The 21,481-nt window shown below is 49.0% G+C and overlaps 1 protein-coding gene and 1 non-coding gene across 2 annotated transcripts in view; one reads left to right on the top strand and one right to left on the bottom strand.

Moving 5' to 3' along the window:
* Window positions 1-17,495, top strand: part of LOC133751585 (coiled-coil domain-containing protein 170-like) — a 54,884-nt gene extending 37,389 nt beyond the window's left edge. The window contains exons 5-10 of the mRNA XM_062181720.1: window positions 1,452-1,593; window positions 5,078-5,389; window positions 8,431-8,631; window positions 12,685-12,912; window positions 13,992-14,210; window positions 17,264-17,495. Coding sequence (XP_062037704.1) covers window positions 1,452-1,593; window positions 5,078-5,389; window positions 8,431-8,631; window positions 12,685-12,912; window positions 13,992-14,210; window positions 17,264-17,425 — 1,264 coding nt within the window. The 3' untranslated portion in view covers window positions 17,426-17,495. The remainder of the gene's footprint in view (window positions 1-1,451; window positions 1,594-5,077; window positions 5,390-8,430; window positions 8,632-12,684; window positions 12,913-13,991; window positions 14,211-17,263) is intronic.
* Window positions 7,024-7,130, bottom strand: LOC133751744 (U6 spliceosomal RNA). Its single transcript, XR_009864843.1, has one exon. It is a non-coding gene; the product is annotated as a U6 spliceosomal RNA (small nuclear RNA).
* Window positions 17,496-21,481: the final 3,986 nt, after the last annotated feature.

The raw sequence follows: 21,481 nt of genomic DNA, 5'->3' as shown, positions 1-21,481 counted from the left end.
TGCAATGCCTGGTTCCAGTACCAGTTCCACTCCTAACTTCAGTTTCCTGCTAATACAGACCCTGGGAGGCGTTGGTGATGACTCAAGATATCTGAGTCCCTAACACCCACATGGAAAACCTGGGCCATGTTCCTGGATCCCAGTGTCAGCTCAGGCAAAGTTGTTGTGAGCATCTGGGGAGTGAACCAGCAGATGGGAGATATCTGTTTCTGCCTCTTTCTCTTTGTCTCTATCTCTGCTTTTCTAAAAAAAAAAAGGGGGGGGGTGTCTTTTTGGTGCCAAAAAAATTAAATCCATGCATAGTTTTTATATAATATGCATTTCCCTGAACTTTGTGTAAACATTCTCATATTTCTAATTCCTTTCTCCTCAACAATCCCAACTAAAGACCTCATTTGGATCTTGTTGAATTAGGAGTACTTGTAGCCAAGTGGAACTTCCGGACATCACAATATTGCATAGTGGCAGACAGCTGTTCATAACCAAATTTCACTTTGAAAATGGAAGGTTTCAAACTTGACTTCTAGGGGCAAGAGCTGTGGCTTAGAGGCTAAGGCCATCACCTGCACTGCCGGCATCCCATATGGTAGCCAGTTCGAGTCCCGGCTGCTCCACTTCCAATCCAGCCCCCTGCTAATGGCCTGGGAAAGCAGAGGAAGATGACCCAAGTGCTTGGGCCCCTGACACCCATGTGGGAGACCTTGAAGAAGCTCCTGGCTCCTGGCTTCGGATAGGTGCAGCTCTGGCTGTTGCACCCATTTGGGCAGTGAACCAGGGGGTAGACGACCTCTCTCTCTCTGCCTCTGCCTTTCTGTAACACTGCCTTCTAAATAAATAAATAGATAAACCTTTAAAAAAAATTGACCTCTGCCATGGAAACCACTACTGGACTTCACACCAGATTTTTTCCTCTCTGCATCTGACTCAACCTAGATGTACACTCATCACTGCCACTCTTTTCACAAAGATGCATTTTAATTTGATACAGCTGTTTAATATGTTTTAAATAGGGAATGTCTCTTTTTTCTTATTTTCAAATTAGATTTGAAAATTGGTTGGGTTGGGGGCCGGTGCTGTGGTACAGCAGGTTAAAGCCCTGGCCTGCAGTGGCAGCCCATATGGGCGCCGGTTCAAGTCCTGCCTGCTCCACTTCCAATCCAGCTCTCTGCTATGGCCTAGGAAAGCAGTAGAAGTCCTTGGGCCCCTACACCCACATGGGAGACCCAGAAGGAGCGTCTGGCTCCTGGCTCCTGGCTTCGGATCAGTGCAGCTCTGGCCATTGTGGCCATCTAGGGAGTGAACCAGCGGATGGAACACCTCTCTCTCTCTCTCTCTCTCTCTCTCTCTCTCTGTAACTATGTCTTTCAAATAAATAAAATAAATCTTTAAGAAGAAAAGAAAATTGGGTGGGTTGGTTTCATGATATTCTTCCCTACTGATGTCTCACACAGGATCCATCTGGTTGAAAGAGAAAAAGCAGAGCGAAAAGCTGACCTCTTGGAGAAAAAGTTATCGTTATCCGATGCCAGCAGATTCACCCCCTATCTGAATACGAAAGGACAAGAAGATTCCTTGGATATTTTCGCAGTGAAGGTCAGAACAAAAATTTTTTTTTGACAGGCAGAGTTAGACAGTGAGAGAGAGAGACAGAGAGAAAGGTCTTCCTTCTATTGGTTCACCCCCCAAATGGCCGCTACAGCCAGCGCACTGCACCGATCCGAAGCCAGGAGCCAGGTGCTTCTCCTGGTCTCCCATGGGGGTGCAGGGCTCAAGCACCTGGGCCATCCTCCACTGCACTCCTGGGCCACAGCAGAGAGCTGGACTGGAAGAGGAGCAACGGGGACAGAATCCGGCGCCCCAACTGGGACTAGAACCCAGGGTGGCAGCGCCACAGGTGGAGGATTAGCCTAGTGAGCTGAGGCGCCAGCCGAGAACAAATTTTGATTGATATCTAAAGTAACGGGGTTTTTATGACCTTGTGTTACTCCGGGAGATAATTGTAAATGTTCAATGGTTTGCTGGTTCTTCCTTTTTTAAAAGATTTATTTATTGGGACCGACGCTGTGGCGCAGCGGGTTAATGCCCTGGCCTGAAGTGCCAGCATCCCATATGGGTGCCAGTTTGAGACCCGGCTTCTCTTCTTCCAATCCAGCTCTCTGCTATGGCCTGGGAAAGCAGTAATAGATGGCCCAAGTGCTTAGGCCCCTGCACCCGCGTGGGAGACCCGGAAGAAGCTCCTGGCTCCTGGCTTCGGATCAGCACAGCTCTGGCCATTGTGGCCAATAGGGGAGTGAACAGGTGGATAGAAGACCTCTCTCTCTGTCTCTCTCTCTCTCTCTCTCTCTGACTCTCCTTCTCTCTCTAACTCTGACTTCCAAATAAACAAATAAATCTTTTAAAAAAAAGATTTATTTATTTGAAAGTCAGTTACACAGAGAGAGGGAGAGGCACAGATCTTGCATCCATTGATTCACTCTCCAACTGGCCACAACTACCAGGGCTGGGTCAGGCAGAAGCCAGGAGCCAGGAGCTTTACCTTGGTCTCCCACATGGGTAACAGGAGCCCAAGCACTTGGGCCATCTCCACTGCTTTCCCAGGCCATTAGCAGGGAGCTGGATCAGAAGTGGAGCAGCCGGAACTCGAACTGGAACCCATGTGGGATGCTAGTGTCGCAGGTGGTGGCTTTACCAGTTATGCCAGAATGCCTGCCCCAGCCACGTTTTTGATGTATGGAGAAAAAGTACAAGACAAGCCTGATGGTCCCTGTGATGTTAAAGAAATGGTTAGAGCGAGAGGGGCTGTGACGGAACTGGGAGGAAAGGTGGTGGTGGTCCGACAAGGAAATCTTCCTGTGTGGATCAACTCCTGCTGCTGACAAAATCTGAGTGGTGGATGTGTGGGGACAGAGACCCAGGAACCACAAAGCGAAGTCGTTTGGTGGGTGGTCTACACTGGCCGCTGGAATCCAGAATTGTGGCATGAGTTGGGTTTAGAAGAAGGAGGAGAGGCCGACCTCAGGAGGGCATGACCACAGGATGCGCAGAGGCTGTTACAGAAGTCTGGCAGAAGATCAGTCAGACCATTGTCAAGGAAGTGGTGCAAGTTATCATGAAGCCTGGCCGTTCATTATGTAATCTCAGTGTAAAATAAGGTCCTCCGTGGCCTGATTCATGTGAAGCATTCCATCCAAACACTTCGGCAGGGCCAGCATTTGGCCCGTGGGTTGAGATGTTGTATCCCACGTCAGAGCCCTGGGTTTGAGTCCCAGCTCTGGCTCCTGACTCAGCTCCCCGCTAACGCACACCCTGGGAGGCAGCGACGATGGCTCTAGAAGTTGGGTTCCTGCCATCCATGTGGGAGACCTGGTTCAGTTCTGGGCTCCTGGCTTCAACCTGGCCAAGCCCTGGCCCTTTGTGAGCATTTGGGGACTGAGCCAGTGAATGGGAGCTCTGTTGTCTGTCTGTAAAATCAATAGATCGGGTCGGTACTGTGGTGTAGTAGGATAGTCCTCCGAGGCCTGCGGTGCCTGCGTCCCACGTGGGCGCTGGTTTGGGTCCTGGCTACTCCACTTCCAATCTGGCTCTCTGCTGGTGTACCTGGGAAAGCAGCGGAACATGTTCCAAGTGCTTGGCCATCTGCACCCACATGGGAGACCCGAGGGAGGCTCCTGGCTCCTGCCTTTGGATAGGTCCAGCTCTGGCCGTTGCAGCCATCTGGGGAGTGAACCAGCAGATGGAAGGCCTCTCTCTCTCTCTCTCTAACTCTGAGTCTCAAATAAATAAATACATCTTCAGAAAAAAAATAAAATCATTTTAAAAAATATTAGACTTCTTTACCCCAAATTTAGCAACTACTTTCAAAGTAACTTAAATGAATCCCAGTCTTTCTTTGCCTCTCCCAAGTAATTCACAATAATAATCTCATTTTTTTTCTTCTTTCACATCTTTGAAAAATTCTGCCGGAATCAGATTCTATGCATCTCTGAGCTTTTCTACCCCACCCTTTTATCCCGCCTTTTTGTGCGCAAGCGCACCGATTGCCAGGCTCGCAGCGGTCCTACTTCTCAGTTCCACAGGACAGAAAGCTCTGAAGCTGTGCTTCCTTGCTCAGCTCCCAGGGCTGCAGGTGCGGGAAGGTGGGAGGAGGCTGTGGAGGAGTCTCCTGTGGGAAGCTGTGACTTTTTCCAGTCGTGTGTACAGGGGGAGCCGGTTGATTACAGGAACACAGAGGAAAGGCCTGGGCAAACAAATGCGACTTCTCTTTTCTTTATCAGCAGAATTGTTATGAATAAATTAGATTCCATAACATGATTGCATCTTCATGGGAATAAACATTTCCCTGTTAACTTTTCACTTAATGATCTTAGCATTCATCAGAGGCCCTTACCTGAATCATTTCTTTCTTTTTTTTCTAAATTTATTTTGATTTATTTGAAAGGCAGAGTTACAGAGGAAGGGAGGGAGGGAGAGAGAGAGAGAGAGATATCTTCCATCTGCTGGTTCACTCCCAAATTACGTCAATGGCTGCGGCTGTGCCAGGCTGAAGACAGAAGCCCAGAGCTGCTTCTGAGTCTCCCACATGGGTCCAGGGGCCCAAGCACTCGGGGCATCTTCCACTGCTTTCCCAGGCCCATTGGCAGGGAGCTGGATCTGAAGTGGAGCAGCCGGGTCTTGAACTGGCACTCATACGGGATGCCAACACTGCAGGCGGTGGCTTAACCCGCTGAGCCACAGCGCCAGCCCCCTGAATCATTTATTTCATTAGGAGTTGCAAAATGCTGATTTCTAAATTTCTCTCATTCCTTCTACATGCATTTTCTGTGAGGAATTATCCGTTACCCGCTGGGGCTGTTTTGTTAGCTGCTTCTCTCAGCTAAATTTCCTACGTTCCCAAAGCAATTTCCCCAGCTCACTGTTTCGGTTCCTCTTGCTGTTCTAGTTCAGTTCTTTTGAATGTGCCCCAGTCTCTGTTGTCACTGCGATTCTTTCTATTGTGGCATATTTACATTTCAGGAGCAGAGGAGTAGATACGTTAAACTGGACACGGAAATTGTAACCTCTGGGTTGGTATTTTTAGGACAAGGGTGAAGCTCCCCTGGCCAAGAACTTTGAGAGGGACATCTTCCACTCTGAAGGACCAAAAGACGGGCAGAAAATCTGGGAAAAATGCCAGCAAGATTTGATCCACAAAGAAAAGCAAACACCCGAGTCAGACAGCCGTCCGGGTCTGTGTGCCAGGGGCACCGACGCGGGGCAGTCCCAGTACCAGCAGCTGCTGAGCCAGCTGGCCACTCTGCTGAGTGACAGCGTCGGCCCCATAGCGGCCACGGAGGACGCGGTGAAGGAGCGCATTCAGGAGATCGGAGCCAACGAGCAGTCCTGGAAATCCGTAAGTGCACCGACAGGTTCGAGGATTCCAGTCTTTTCTCCTGTAGGAGTTGACACTGTCCAACCTGGAGAATCTGTGGCTCCGAGTCGTCATTTTACTTCTATTACTGTAGTCAAAGGAGAGAAGAGGTCGCTCAGTATGACGCAAGCCTATTAGGAGCACAGAGCCCGGGCTGAACCCCAGTGCTGCCTCTGGCCAGCTGTGTGTACTTCAGCACGATACGTACTCTCTCTGGGCCTTATTTTCATTTGTAGAATGAGGTAGTTCCCACCTCACAGGATTGCGATGGCCAGAATGAAATGGGTTAACACATGATAAATGCTTAGTATGGTTCTTTTTTTTTTTTAATTTTTATTTATTTTGACAGGCAGAGTGGATAGTGAGAGAGAGAGACAGAGAGAAAGGCCTTCCTTTTTGCCGTTGGTTTACCCTCCAATGGCCGCTGCAGCCGGTGCATCTCGCTGATCCGAAGCCAGGAGCCAGGTGCTTCTCCTGGTCTCCCATGCGGGTGCAGGGCCCAAGGACTTGGGCCATCCTCCACTGCCTTCCCGGGCCATAGCAGAGAGCTGGCCTGGAAGAGGGGCAACCGGGATAGAATCCGGCGCCCCAACCGGGACTAGAACCCGGTGTGCCGGCGCCGCAAGGCAGAGGATTAGCCTGTTAAGCCACGGCGCCGGCTTAGTATGGTTCTAAGCTCGACAAATATTGACTAAACATAATGGCGTGGTGGAAGACGGTGTTTGCATGCTGAGCCAATCAGGCTCAGCACAAGCCTGCATTTACTGGGGGAAGGCTGTCATACGATCGACGGAGCAGGTTGGAGTGGATCCGTCCCTTTGTCTGAGTCCAAACCATTTTAGCAAAACTCACAACACCTCATCCTAAAAGTCGAATGATGGGGCCAGACTATGCTGTAGCTGTGGTGTAGCGGGTAAAGCCGCCGCCTGCAGTGCCGCCATCCCATGTGGGTGCCAGTTCAAGTCCCAGCTACTCTACTTCCCATCCAGCTCTCTTGTATGGCCTGGGAAAGCAGTGGAGGATGGCCCAGGTGCTTGGGCCCCTGTACCCGTGTGGGAGACCTGGAAGAAGTTCCTAGCTCCTGGCTTCGGGTTGTCCCAGCTCTGGCTGTTTTGGCTATTTGTGGAGTGAACCAGTGGATGGAAAACCTCTCTCTCTCTCTCTGCCTCTGCCTCTCTGTAACTCCGCCTTTCAAATAAATAAATCAATCTTTTTTTTTAAAAAGTCAAATGATGAGAAATTGCTCACATTCCATGTGTTAGTGAAACCTGCTACTATTAAGTCTGTTTTGAGTTCCAATGTTTTAATACTGTGCTCTCTTAAAATTCATTGCACAACTTTATTTTTCAGAACTAAGTATAATGTCTTATTTTTGTATATATAAACTTTTACTTTAGTTTTTCTTTTTTTTTTTAACTTTTATTTAATGAATATAAATTTCCAGTGTACAGCTTATGGATTACAATGGCTTCCCCCTCCCATAACTTCCCTCCCACCCGCAACCCTCCCCTCTCCCACTCTCTCTCCCCTTCCATTTGCATCAAGATTCATTTTCAATTCTCTTTATATACAGAAGATCAATTTAGTATAAAGATTTCAACAGTTTGCACCCACATAAAAATATGGAACGCTTCACGAATTTGCGTGTCATCCTTGCGCAGGGGCCATGCTAATCTTCTCTGTATCGTTCCAATTTTAGTATATGTGCTGCCGAAGCGAGCACTTACTTTAGTTTTTCAACCAATTCTTAGGAGAGTATTCAAAAAAGTTTGTGGAAAAAATGAAATTAAGATACATTTACTTAGGTATAAACATTTTTTTAAAAATCTATGAATATTTGTATATGTTTTCTTTCTTTCTATTATTATTATTTTTTTTTTAATTTGAGATGCAGAGGGAGATTGAGAGAGAGAGAAAGAGAGAGAGAATGCCAACAACAGCCAGGTGGTGCCTGGGCTGAAATTGGGAGCCGGGAATGCAATCTTGTCTCCGACAGGGATGCTCTCTACATGCAATAATTTGAGCCATCGCTGCTGGTTTCAGGGTTTGCCTTAGCAGGAGAGTCAGAGAGTCAGGATGGAGCTGAGTACTGACCCGGTACGCTCATATGCATACAGGAGTCAACTGCTAGGATAAATTCCTGCCCTTATAATGTGCATTTTTTTTTTTAAATTTGACAGGTAGAGTTATAGACAGTGAGAGAGAGAGACAGAGAGAAAGGTCTTCCTTCCGTTGGTTCACCCCCCAAATGGCTGCTACGGCCAGCGTGCTGCGCCGATCCGAAGCCAGGAGCTTCTTCCTGGTCTCCCATGTGGGTGCAGGCGCCCAAGCACTTGGGCCATCCTCCACTGCACTCCCAGGCCACAGCAGAGAGCTGGACTGGAAGAGGGGCAGCCGGGACTAGAACCTGGCACCCATATGGGATGCTGGCGCCGCAGGTGGAGGATTAACCACGTGAGCCACAGCGCCAGCTAATGTGCATTTTTTTTTTTCTTTTTGACAGGCAGAGTGGATAGTGAGAGAGAGAGAGAGAGAGAGAGACAGAGAGAAAGGTCTTTCTTTTTGCCGTTGGTTCACCCTCCAATGGCCACTGCAGCCGGTGCATCTCGCTGATCCGAAGCCAGGAGCCAGGTGCTTCTCCTGGTCTCCCATGCGGGTGCAGGGCCCAAGCACTTGGGCCATCCTCCACTGCCTTCCCGGGCCATAGCAGAGAGCTGGCCTGGAAGAGGGGCAACCGGGATAGAATCCGGCGCCCCCACCGGGACTAGAACCCGGTGTGCCGGCGCTGCAAGGCGGAGGATTAGCCTGTTAAGCCACGGCGCTGGCCTAATGTGCATTTTTTAAAAAATGAACTTTTGGAAGGTTCCCTCCTTCATGTCAAATTTTCCTAAGAGGCCTTCCCAGCTCTCTACCTAGTAACTTGATGCTGCCACAGTGTCCATATACGTAAAACCCGTGCGCGTGTTGAAACGATGTAGAAAGCAGAGAGCCTCAGGAGTCTTGTGCCGCACGTTTCCTTGCAGAGAACGGAAGACCTTCAGCAGGAGATCCAGCTGCTCACGAAGCAGCTGGCGCAGCTGCACCCTCTCGGTGAAGACGCGGCTCAGGAGCCATCCCCCAGGGAGGAGAGTTACTGGGAGCAGAAAAGACCCCTGAGACGCCTGGAAGGAAGCATTGCTATCGATGACTTTTTCCAGAGGAAATTGGACTCGGACAGGAAGAAAGTAAGAATTTCCTGAAGTGCAGGCATTTCAGTGAAACTCTGTATTTTATTAGTAACTTTAACGTTGTTTAGTGTTTAAAGCTGTTAGTACTATTTACATGTTTTTTTTTTCCAAACACAGACACTTTTTATTATAGCAATATGTAAAACAAGTGTGACTTTAAATGTTCATAACCCCATTATACATCGTGATTGGCAGTGTCATTCAGCTCACTCAGATTGGAGGAATTAACAATTCTTGAAACTTACCTTTTTTCATAAAACAGGATCAAAATATATTACACTTCTCTTAATAATGGAAAAAGGAGGAAACTTTGCAATGAACTCTTAAAGCTTCCGATGTTACCAAGAAGCCTCTTCCCATTTCTCTGTTGTGCATATATGTAATGGTTTAAAGGTTTATCTATTTATTTATTTGAAAGTTAGGGTGAGGGAGAGAGAATCTTCCATCTGTTGATTCCCTTCCCAGCAAGGGATGGGCCGAACTGACGTCAGAAGCCGGGAACTCCATCCTGGTCTCCCACACGGGCGGCAGGGGCCCAGACGCTCGGGCCGTCTTCCGTTGCCGTAGCAGGCACATTGGCAGGAAGCTGGGCTCTGCTACAGGCTGCTGGCGTCCCAGGCAGCAGCTTAACCTGCTGCACCACATCAGCCCCGATGGAAATCTGACTGCGCTTTAGAAGAGGCTTAGAAGGAAAGGCTCACCAAGGAATGGCTCTCTAAAGGTGGGGCTTCAGGCACAGTGACAGCTGGATACTGATGGGTACTAGTGACGACATTGATGATGTCCCCCAATAATTACTGCACGGACCCTTAGTTTCTCTACCGCCTGTTTGCCTGCATCTGCAGCGGAAAATGCAATCCTAAAAGTGGGGTGGAAATACGTAGGTTGCAAGACAATTTATTTTCACTTGAATTACCGGCCAATCCCAAACCTGTGCTCTGTGGTTTTTGTAACGGCTGTGGCTCACTCACTCACTAACCATTCACTCACACAGGCTTCAGCCGTTCACTCACCCAGTGCTCAGTGAGGACCCAGGCTTTGGAAATTTCTTGCACTCAGTGAAGTGAGGGTAGCAATGCACTCCACAAAAGAAGTGGCCATCAAAGGATGTACTTTTCTCTAAGGGGAGGAGAGAACTTCCACTTTACTTATGGCCTTGTCCAAATACTGACGGAGTTTATGGATTCAAAAGTCTTCCATAGCCTAGGCAGCTCATGGCAAGAGCCTCCTGTGGTCACTGATGTCATACATAAGAGTGTTAATTAACAACAGGAGTCACTGTCACTAACTTCCCATGCAGGACCTCTGTCCTCAGTGAGTTGTATTAGGAGAATTAACAATAAAACTACTTCTTGAATAGTTTGTGTGTGTATGTGTGTGCAAATTGTTGAAATCTGTACTTAGTATAGAGTTGGTCTTCTGTGTATAAAGTTAATTGAAAATGAATCTTAATGGAGAATGGGACTGGGAATGGGAGAGGGAAGAGGAGGAGGGGTGGGGGTATGGGTGGGAGGGTGGGTATGGTGGGAAGAATCACTATATTCCTAAAGTTGTACTTATGAAATTTGTATTCCTTAAAAAATTAATTAAAAAATTTTTTAAAATGTACTCCACAAAGCTCAATGGTGGGCCGGCGCCGTGGCTTAACAGGCTAATCCTCCGCCTTGTGGCGCCAGCACACTGGGTTCTAGTCCCAGTTGGGGCGCCGGATTCTATCCCGGTTGCCATTCTTCCAGGCCAGCTCTCTGCTATGGCCCGGGAAGGCAGTGGAGGATGGCCCAAGTGCTTGGGCCCTGCACCCGCATGGGAGACCAGGAGAAGCACCTGGCTCCTGGCTTCGGATCAGCACAATGCGCCAGCTGCAGCGGCCATTGGAGGGTGAACCAACGGCAAAAAGGAAGACCTTTTTCTCTGTCTCTCTCTCTCACTATCCACTCTGCCTGTCAAAAAAAAAAAAAAAAAAAAAACTCAATGGTGAATCCAGCCTCTGTCCTTGAATATGTGAAAGAAAACGATTCATTTTCTCATGAAACTTTAAATGCTGTAGTTTAAGAATACACAAGTCACACAGGCCTCTCACAACGTCTTACGCCGTGTTAAGAGTTGAAGAAAACAATAATAACCTCCCCAACTCTCTGCTTATTGAATCTCTCTCTCTCTCTCTTTTTAAAGATTTATTTATTTACTTGAAAGTCAGAGTTACACAGAGAGAGAAGGAGAAGCAGAGAGAGAGAGAAGGAGAGAGAGAGAGAGAGAGGTCTTCCATCCACTGGTTCACTCCCCAGATGGTGGCAATGCCTGGAGCTATGCCGATCCGAAGCCAGGAGCCAGGAGCTTCTTCCGGGTCTCCCACATGGGTGCAGGGGCCCAAGCACTGGGCCATCTTCCACTGCTTTCCCAGGCCATAGCAGAGAGCTGGGTCGGAAGTGGAACAGCCAGGACTCAAACCGGTGCCCATATGGGATGCACTGCAGGCGGCTTTACCGGCTACTCCACAGTGCCGGCCCCTGCTTACTGCATCTCAATAGCCATTGTGGGGGCCAGTGTTGTGGCGCTGTAGGTACCCGCTATGCCACAGCGCCTGTCCCTGCAGTAGCTTCTTAGCCACTAGGCCAAATACGTGCTCCTCCAGGGTTGTTATTGTGGAAAGTGATGCTATTCTGCTTCTTGTTCCATAATATGTTGCTTGATTTATAACTTTTAATGCAGTAAAACATTTGTCAAAACAATTTATCTAATTGTTTTCTCATAATAAAATTAATCCATGTGAATTAGTGAAATTTATAAAGTACAGAATAGGAGCCAGCACTGTGAGCAGTGGGTTAACGCCCTGGCCTGAAGCACCGGCATCCCATGTGGGCGTTGGTTTGAGTCCTGGCTGCTCCGCTTCTGATCCAGCTCTCTGCTATGGCCTGGGAAAGCAGTAGAAGATGGCCCAAGTCCACCCACGTGGGAGACGTGGAGGAAGCTCCTGGCTCCTGACTTCAGATCGGCGCAGCTCTGGCCGTTACAGTCATTTGGGGAGTGGACCATCAGATGGAGGACCTCTCTCTCTCTCTCTGCTTCTCCTCTCTCTGTGTAACTCTTTCAAATAAATAAATAAATAAAATAAGTACAGAATAGTAGAACCAAGAAAATTAGAAATACCAGTGACCCCAGCACTTGGAGATAACCAGTGTTAAAATATAGGTGAACAGGCCGGCGCCGTGGCTCAACAGGCTAATCCTCCACCTTGCGGTGCCGGCACACCGGGTTCTAGTCCCGATCGGGGCGCCGGATTCTGTCCCGGTTGCCCCTCTTCCAGGCCAGCTCTCTGCTATGGCCCGGGAAGGCGGTGGAGGATGGTCCAAGTGCTTGGGCCCTGCACCCGCATGGGAGACCGGGAGAAGCACCTGGCTCCTGGCTTCGGATCAGTGCGATGCGCAGGCCGCGGCGGTCATTGGAGGGTGAACCAATGGCAAAGGAAGACCTTTCTCTCTCTCTCTCTCTCTCTCTCTCTCTCACTGTCCACTCTGCCTATCCTATATATATATATATATATATATATATATATATAGGTGAACAGGGACCACTGCTGTGGCATAGAAGGCTAGGCCTGCAGCACCGGCATCCCATATGGCTGCTGGTTCGAGTCCCGGCTGCTTCACCTATAATTTAGCTCCCTGCTAATGCACCTGGAAAAGCAGTGGAAAGTGGTCCAAGTGCTTGGGCCCCTGCTCCTGGCTTCAGACTGGATCATCCCCGGCCATTGCAGCCATTTGGGAAATGAACCAGTGGCCAGAAGCACACTCTCTTTCTCTCTGTAATTATTTCTTTCAAATAAAATAAATAAATCTTAAAAAAATATATAGGTGCATATATGTGTGTGTGTGTGTGTGTGTATTCCAATAATTACTTTGATAATGCAAATATATGGTGAAAAACTTTTCCTCATGGAGGTCTTGTTAAATCTGCGGTTTGTAAGTCTTACGTGTATGTGGTATTACGCTAGTGTAGAACACACTTCTTGAAGCACAAGTCTTTATTTCATTACTGTTGATCCCTACACAGGAAAACCCCATGGGTAAGAATTCCCAGAGAGATGAGCATGGCAAGAAGTTCAGACAGCTAGAGGAGGACTACAAACAACAAATGCTGTTGACGATTCGGCAGAATTTGCAGATTGCTACGACCCAAAAATTGGAGGAGAAAATTCAGAAACTTCAGAAACAGCTCAGTGATTTGAAATTGTCAAATAAAAATATGAAAACTCAGCTGACAAGAGTAAATGCCCTTAAAGTAAGTAAGGGCAGTGAGGCTTTCAAAAGTTCACCAAAGCTTTGCTCTATTCCTGTTTTAGTCGCATGTCTCTTATTGTACTTAAAATAATATTCAATGTATTTTACATATGTGCAAAATAATATGTGTTAAAGTATGTGTAATTATAAAATTGGATGCTTGTGAATCCACTACCCATTTTGAAAAAAAGAATATTGCCAATCCTTGTGTCACCTTCCCTCTTTCACAAAGGGAGCTGATATCTTAAGTGTTACAATTGCAAATTTCTTGCTTTTTCAACTTCTGAAAAATTTATTGATCTGAAAGGTAGAGACATAGAGAAAGAGAGAGACAGAGATTTCCCATCGTTTGGTTCACTCCTCAAATGCCTGCAACAGTTGAGGCTGGGCCAGGCCAAACCCGGGAGCCATAACTCAACCCAGGCCTTGCACGTGGTGGCGAGCACCCCAACCAAGTTCTCCAGCTGCCTCCAGCAGACATATGTTGCCTCCCAAAGCAAATATTGGAGGAGGCCAGGGAGTGGCGCTGGTGCTGGCGCTGGACCCAGGTACTGTGGTATGGGACGTGGGTCGCATCTTCACTGAGTACTGTAGTCTCTTGTTGGGGTTAATACCTTAGTCCTTTTTTTTTTTTCCACCTGTCTTTAGATCTTCTCCATATCTAACTTCATGTATATTATTTCAAATGTAAATTATGCCTTAAGCCAAACAAGTGTTCTACCTCTGTGCCAGTTAATCAGCAGTAAACGCTGTAACCTTACTGCACAGCCAATTATTTTTCTTTTCCACCTTTCATTAATGTAGGCTATGAGTTGTTTCTGGGCACGAAAAATGTGCTAAGCCTCTTAAATTCCAAGAGCCCAGCTTACAAAAATGCTAAGTAAATGTTGATTATTGAGGAGTATGATGCTGAAGAAATGCCCTTAGAAATCGTGGTGTTTTTTTCTTTTCTATATGTTATATACATATATATATATATACATATATATCTATAATATAGACACAAGCGATCATACCTGCCTGCCAATCACCTAATTACAGTCGTCTCTCCCCTTTCCCCCACCTTGTACCCTGTTTCAGGACAAAACAATCGAAAGGCTCCGCCAATCCTTAACAAAAGTTGAAACCATGAAAGGGAAGGCAGTCAGGAAAACAGAGAGCGTGAAAACTGCATTAGAGCCTGCGGAGCAAGAAGCGAGAGCAGACCCAGAGAGAGCCCGTCCCATGTCAGACAGCGTCGCTGCCCAGCTCTCCGCAGCAAAGAGCTCCCTGGACGATGTCTCAGGACGGGAGCGAGAGGTTTTTATTCTTATTACCATATTAAGATGAATTTGGTTGCAGTGCTAAATGCCCACCTTAACATAGACTCCAAGTCACTTAGACAAAGGGAATTTATTGAGTTCCAGAATCGAAGGCAAGTTCAAGAACCTAACTCTGGGAGGGCAGCCATGCACCTGGGCCCCAGGATCGGCACCTGGAACCCCAAGAAACCTTTCTTGCCCTCCCTTCTTGTCATCTAAGCTGTGTAAGCTGGACTGTTTGCCAGTTGGGTTTCTCCACCGACAACCATGGAGTTTTATGTCTAGTTTGTGACAGGAGCGAGAATCCCAAGAAAGGGTCTTATTGGAACAGTTTAGGTCAAATGCGTATCTCTGGTAATGCACAGTGGGTAGGGATGGGATACGATGATTTTAGCTTAACAATGACCAGGAAGGGATGGTCCTGAGAGAGAAATGGAAGTGCAGAGAAAATGATGTGTGTCACTTTGGAGGAGACATATGGTAGTGCTTCTAAGCTTACTTAGATTTTCATCATTTTTAAAAAACATTTATTTATTTGAAAGGCAGACTTACAGAGAGGCAAAGGCAGAGAGAGGAGAGAGAGAGAGAGAGAGAGAGAGAGAGAAAGGTCTTCCATCCACTGGTTCACTCCCCAGATGGCCGTAACGGCCAGAGCTGGGCTGATCCGAAGCCAGGAGCCAGTAGTTTCCTCTGGGTCTCCCACGTGGGTGCAGGGGCCCAAGCACTTGGGCCATCTTCTGCTGCTTTCCCAGGCACATTAGGGAGCTGGATCAGAAGTGGAGCAGCCGGGAATTGAACTGGCATCCATATAAGATGCTGGTGTTGCAGGTGTTGGCTTAACTCACTGCCACAGCACAGGCCCCTCCTGCCTAATTTTAATAACACTTCCCTCAGTCATTAGACATCTTTTTTGTCCATTTCTAGTCTAAATTATTATGTTTCTGATTGAAGAGAAATGTTCTTTCCCATTTCTGCAAATTCTTTTTAACTTATGTTTAATTTACGGTATAGGGTGTTGTATGAAACATGTCCCCTGTGTGTCACAGCTGTCTGGGGGGAGGGGTGAGGGAGAGTATTTTTACCATCTGAGCAGTTTGTATGGTTCTACCTTTCTTTTTCTTTTTAATTTTATTTGGATATAATTTGCCAATTATCAATTTGTTTTGAAATCCCTTGAATTGCTCTTGTCTCCCAGTGTCTCTCCCTCAGAGCTACTCAGAGGCAGGGTTTTCTTACAGGTTTCTCAACTCAATACCGCCCTCTGCTGTTGGCCCAGCAAGTGCAGTCTTTATTAGTTGAAGGCTTTTGTTTTAGTGGTGAGGGTTTATGAATGTCTGTTTAAGACCTTGGATTTCTTGTTAGATTTTTTTCTTTTCCTTTTTTTTTCTTTATTTTTAAATTTACTTTGGAAGGATTACAGAGAGAGAGAGAGAATCTTCTATCTGCTGGCTCACTCCCCAAATGGCTGCAAAGGCCAGGGCTGAGCTAGGTCAAATCCAGGAGCCAGGCGCTTCTTACAGGTCTCCCACATAGGTGCAGGGGCCCAAGCACTTGCATTCCCATATGCACATTAGCAGGGAGCTGGATCAGAAGTGGAGCAGCCAGAACTCAAACCTGTGTCCATATGGGGTGCTGGCACTGCAGGTAGCGGCTTCACCTACAGACTGCAGCCCGCCAGCCCCTCTTGTTTGCTTTTTTGCTTCCCTTTATTAGTGAGCCTCCAATGGTCACCTCGCCCTGCCGGGCACTCCCCTTTCTCCCTAGAAACCCGGCCCTCCATCACTGCCTCCTGTGGTGCCCGGGTCTCCGAGCCCCTTGCTTTCCCCACCAGGTCTTAGATGTATTCGGCTCCCTCATGAACTGCCCTGTGACTGGGGGAAGATTGTCGGCTTCTACTGCAGAGGAATCCAGCGGCGGTCTCTGATGGAGCTGCCTCCTTTCCCCTACTCAGGTGCAAACCCAAGTCTGGATATTCTTTACTTAGGCTCTAGGTGTGATTTACGGTGGTTTTATTTGCCCTCCCTGTGGATCATCATGGGTTTTGGAGGATGGAGGAAGAGATGTATATATTTGGGAGACTGCTAGTACATCATACAGCAAATCAGAAGTCCCAAAAGTAGGGGCTGGCATTGTGGTGGACAGGGTAAAGTCTCTGTGACGCCGGCATCCCATATGTGCACCGGCTCATGTCCTGGCTGCTCCGCGTCCGATCCAGGTCCCTGCTAATGCCCTGGGAAAAGCAGCAGAAGATGCCCAACTGCTTGCACCCTGCCACCCACATGGGAGACCTGGATGAAGCTCCTGGCTTGGGCCTGGCTCAGCCCTGGCCATTGCAGCCATCTGGGGAGTGAGCCAGCAGATGGAAGCGTGTTTTCTCTCTCTCTCTCTCTCTCTCTCTCTCTCTCTCTGCCTGTAATTCTGACTTTTAAATAAATAAATATTTAAAAAATAAAAAAAAGAATTCCTCAAAGTAATTAACTTATAGATGAAAAATAACAAAGACCGGGGCCGGCGTTGTCGAGTACTGGGTGAAGCTGCTGCCTGCAGCACTGGCCTCTTATGGGCGCCCACTGGAGTCTCCACTTCCCATCCAGCTCCCTGCTAATGCACCTGGGAAAGCAGCGGAGGATGGTCCAAGTCCTTGGGCCCCTGTATCCACATAGGAGACTCAGAAGAAGCTCCTGGCTCCTGGCTTCAGCCTGGCACAGCCCTGGCTATTGCAGCCATTTGGGGAGTGAAACCAGTAGATGCAAGATAGATCTTTGTCCCTGTCCCTCTCTGACATTCTGCCTTTCACATAAATAAAATAAATCTTAAAAAACCCAAAGAACAATAAAATTTAGTTTACAAAAGTGTTAGAAATGAGAAGTCTTCAAAAGCTACTGAAATTTTAAAGAATGAGCTTGTGTGTACAAGAGACCATTTTTCTAGCTTAAAAATGCTGTTTGAATGTAGAATATATTTAATAGAAATGTTTAATATCAATTTTCAGTACCAACAGGTCACCCAAATTAATGACATATTTTGATTTTTTGTGGTGATTCTTTGTAGCTTGTCGACTTTCGAGAAACTATTATGAAGATGTTGGGGTTTAACATGAAAACAGCAAATAAGGAAATCATCAATCAGCTGAAGCTTATTATTCAGATTTATGAAATATCTAACAAGCCGAAGACTGCGCCTGACGGTGACTCTGGACAGGAAAAGGAATGAGGAAGTTCTGCCTCTCCCGTGATACCAAGAAGAACTCAGAAGACGTAGGTGAGCCCTCCAACCCCTTGAAGATGGCTACATTATGAATAAAATGCACTGGAAATGTTCACTTGAATCTCTTCTCTCCTATGACAATTGGCATTTTAACTTTCCTTTGTAATAATCTTTTTTATACATTTGTTTATGGCTTGGTGTGGATTGGTACTCGTAATATGAATGTAATAGTTATCTAATTCCGTTGAATTATTTTTTCAAAAGATTATTTATTTGAGAGGTAGAGTTACAGAGAGAGGGAGAGACAGAGAAAGGTCTTCCATCTGCTGGTTCGCTCCCCAAATGGCTGCAACAGCCAGGGCTGGGCCAGGCTGAAGCCAGGAGCTTCCTCTGGGTCTCCCAAATGGGTACAGGGGCCCAAGCACTTGGGCCATCTTCCACTGCTTTCCCAGGTGCATTAGCAGGGAGCTGGATCAGAAGTGGAGCAGCTGAGACTCAAACCAGCACCCAAATGGGATGCTGGGGCTGAGGGCAGTGACTTCAACTACACCACAACGGCAGCCTCAACAGCCTGTTTCTAGAACAGTTTCTTGGGTATTGAATCGCTCTTCAGAATCCAGGGGAAACTACATTCTAGAATTTTAATCCATCTCATGTATGTTAACAACAGAGCATGCAAATACGAAATGTTGGGGGGCAGAAAGATCACTGACAACCTGGTGAGTAGCCAGTAGAATATTTTCATTTTTTAGCCAGCGCTGTGGCTCAACAGGCTAATCCTCCACCTTGCGGCGCCGGCACACCAGGTTCTAGTCCCGGTCGGGGCACCGGATTCTGTCCCGCTTGCCCCTCTTCCAGGCCAGCTCTCTGCTATGGCCGGGGGGTGCAGTGGAGGATGGCCCAAGTGCTTGGGCCCTGCACCCCATGGGAGACCAGGATAAGCACCTGGCTCCTGGCTTCGGATCAGCGCGGTGCGCCAGCCGCAGCGCGCCCGGCCATTGGAGGGTGACCCAACGGCAAAGGAAGACCTTTCTCTCTGTCTCTCTCTCTCTCCCTGTCCACTCTGCCTGTCAAAAAAAAAAAAAAAAGAATATTTTGCATTCTTTATCTTCCTAGTATTTCACAGTGTCTGCCAGTGTTTTCCTCTTTAAGTAATCTCATCCATTTCATTGAACATAGGAAACTGTTCCCCTTCCAGGTGTTTTAGGTTTACTCAAGATGCCCTTGGTGGAAAGGTCAGAATCCAGGCAGTCCTGTGGGACGCGAGGCTTACTGTGGTCATTTAAGAGTCTCCTCATGGGATTCCTTTCATCCAGGTTACACTGGACCTTACAAAAGTAGCACTTTGGAGGAAAATGATTATTTTGCATACTTAATCAAAAGATGAGAAATCACCTTCTGAGTGGCCACAGCCAGGATTCCCAAACTGTGTGCCAAGGCACCCTGGTGAACTGCAGGAATCTGGGAAGGCCATGGAAACATAGGGGCTGGTGCTGTGCCGTAGTAGGCTAAGCCTCTGCCTGCGGCAGCAGCATCCCATGTAGGTGCCGGTTTGAGACCCGGCTGCTCCTCTTCCGATCCAGCTCTCTGCTATGGCCTGGGAAAGCAGTAGAAGATGGCCCAAGTCCTTGGGCCCCTGCACCTGTGTGGGAGACCCAGAGGGAGTTCCTGGCTCCTGGCTTCCGATTGGCCCAGTGCTGGCCATTGCAGCCATTTGGGGAGTGAACCAGCGGATGGAGGACCTTTCTGTGTCTGTAACTCTACCTCTCAAATAAATAAATAAAAAAAAAATCTTTTAAAAAAAAAGGAACAAGCCGGTGCCGTGGCTCAATAGGCTAATCATCTGCCTTGTGGCGCCGGCACACCGGGTTCTAGTCCCGGTCGGGGCACCGATCCTGTCCCGGTTGCCCCTCTTCCAGGCCAGCTCTCTGCTGTGGCCAGGGAGTGCAGTGGAGGATGGCCCAAGTGCTTGGGCCCTGCACCCGCATGGGAGACCAGGAGAAGCACCTGGCTCCTGCCATCGGATCAGCACGGTGCGCCAGCCGCAGCGGCCATTGGAGGGTGAACCAACGGCAAAAAGGAAGACTTTTCTCTCTGTCTCTCTCTCTCTCACTATCCACTCTGTCAAAAATAAATAAATAAATAAATAAATAAATAAATAAAGTTAAAAAAAAAAGGGAACAGTGATATGTGACATCTGTCAGGAAAGTACATGAATACTCGCTCTAAACAGCTCATGTTTTAAAGAATTCTTGTTTGAAATAATTACAGGCAGGGTGGGGGACTGCTTCCATCTGCTGGTTCACTCTCCAAATGGCAGCAACAGCCAGGGCTGGGCCCAGACTGAAACCAGGAGCTTCTTCCGGGTCTCCCCCGCAAGTGCAGGGGCCCCAGAACCTGGGCCATCGTCCACTGCTTTCCCAGGTGCATCAGCTACTTGTGCTTCCAATCTAGCTTCCTGCTAGCGTGCCTGGGAGGCTGACTGACGTCTCCAGTACCTGGGTTCCTGCCGCCCCCGTGGGAGAGGCGGATGGAGACCCTGGCTCTTGTCGGCCTTTGGTGAATGAACGGAAGCCACACCTCTCTCTGCCTAATAACTGAATCTTTGAAAAGCAAATGTTCCTTAAAAAAAAAAAAGTCAAATCAGGAAATGCGGCCGGCATGTCTGAGTTCTGACCGTGTTTCAGGCGGCCCCAGGTGTGAGGTTACTGCCGCGGGGGTACAGGAGCTGCAAACGCCGGCCTGCGGGCCCGGCCCGAGCAACCCTTCCTCTACCAGCGTCCCCGCCACAAAGAGGGGCCACAAGCACCCGCACACCAGGTGCCTTCGCCCGCGGGCCGTGCGCGCAGCCAATGGGAGCCGAGACTCCACCTGCAGCCTCTGTGCTAAACAGGTCGGGAAGCCCGCGCTACTGCGCCGGCGCATTCCTGGGCGCGGCTGCGCATGCGCGACCCCGCGGCCCGCGAAGCGGAAAGGCACTTACGGTAGGGGAGTTGCAGCTGCGCTACCGCAGGCAGGAAAGGGCGAAGAAAACACACAGGAAGCCAGCGATGACTGGCTGGCGGACATGATTGGCTGGTGGGAAGAGCCCGTCCGGAGCGTGCCTTTGAAGGGGGCGGGGACTTTATGCAAAGTAAACTGGACCTGACTCGGGAACGCGCCTGGACTCCAGCCAATCAGGGGCTACGGGGGGCGGAGCCCGGGGAAGTCTCGCGGGAGCAAAGTTTCGCGGGCGCGGGAGACTTGCGGACGCTTCCGGGCAGTGGAGACCCGAGGCTGTGAGGGCTGAGGGTGGGAAGCTTCCCTGGCAGAGCCCGGGCTGGCGATGCCCTGGACTGCAGATGTGGAGCGCGTGGGGCGGCCGCCGACCTTCCCAAACGCCTGCAGTCTGGGGTCCGGACCCGCCCCTGTTCTGCATCGGAGGGTCCGGAATGGCGCCAGTAACTCGTTCAGCCGAAGCGCAGTTTTAGGCCCCCTGAGCTGGGCGTGGGTGTCGGAGCTGAAGCGCACACGGCATCCACGGCGTCGGGTCACCTCGGGTTTGCGGGGGCACGGGATGGCCGCCAGCCCGGGGGCCCCAGGGTATGCGCGCCCCTTTCCCTCGGCATCTCTGGGGTCTTGGGCACGGGCCCCACCCTGGAGGTCTGAGGGGGCCGTGTGCTGGGGCGCACGGAGCAGCTGGGGTCGGGGTGACGTCCGACGAGTTTGCTTTTCTGTGTTTTGGGAGCCAGGCTGGCTTCTCCCGGATTGCAGGCACCCCGGTAGAGTTCCGCAGGTCACTCGCGACAAGATGGCTGGGTTCCTTTATAAGCCGTTTCTTAGGTGGGCAGAGGGACAGCTGTATCATCCACCCACTGGTTCACTTCCCAGACAGCGCAAGTGGCTAAGCCAGGAGCCTGGAGCTCCATCCAGGCCTCCCACGTGGGTGGCAGGGGCCCAAGCACTGGGGGCACCTTGCATTAGCTGGGATCCGGGCCGGAGGTGGGGCAGCCGGGGCTCCCATGGGGCTCACGTGGGATGCAGCGTAGCAGGCGGTGGTTTAACCCGATGTGCCCCAATTCC

Source organism: Lepus europaeus, chromosome 22 (assembly GCF_033115175.1).
Source record: "Lepus europaeus isolate LE1 chromosome 22, mLepTim1.pri, whole genome shotgun sequence".
Taxonomy (NCBI): Eukaryota; Metazoa; Chordata; class Mammalia; order Lagomorpha; family Leporidae; genus Lepus; species Lepus europaeus.
The sequence above is the reverse complement of the archived record's forward strand: the minus strand, read 5'-3'. Positions and strand labels throughout refer to the sequence as shown.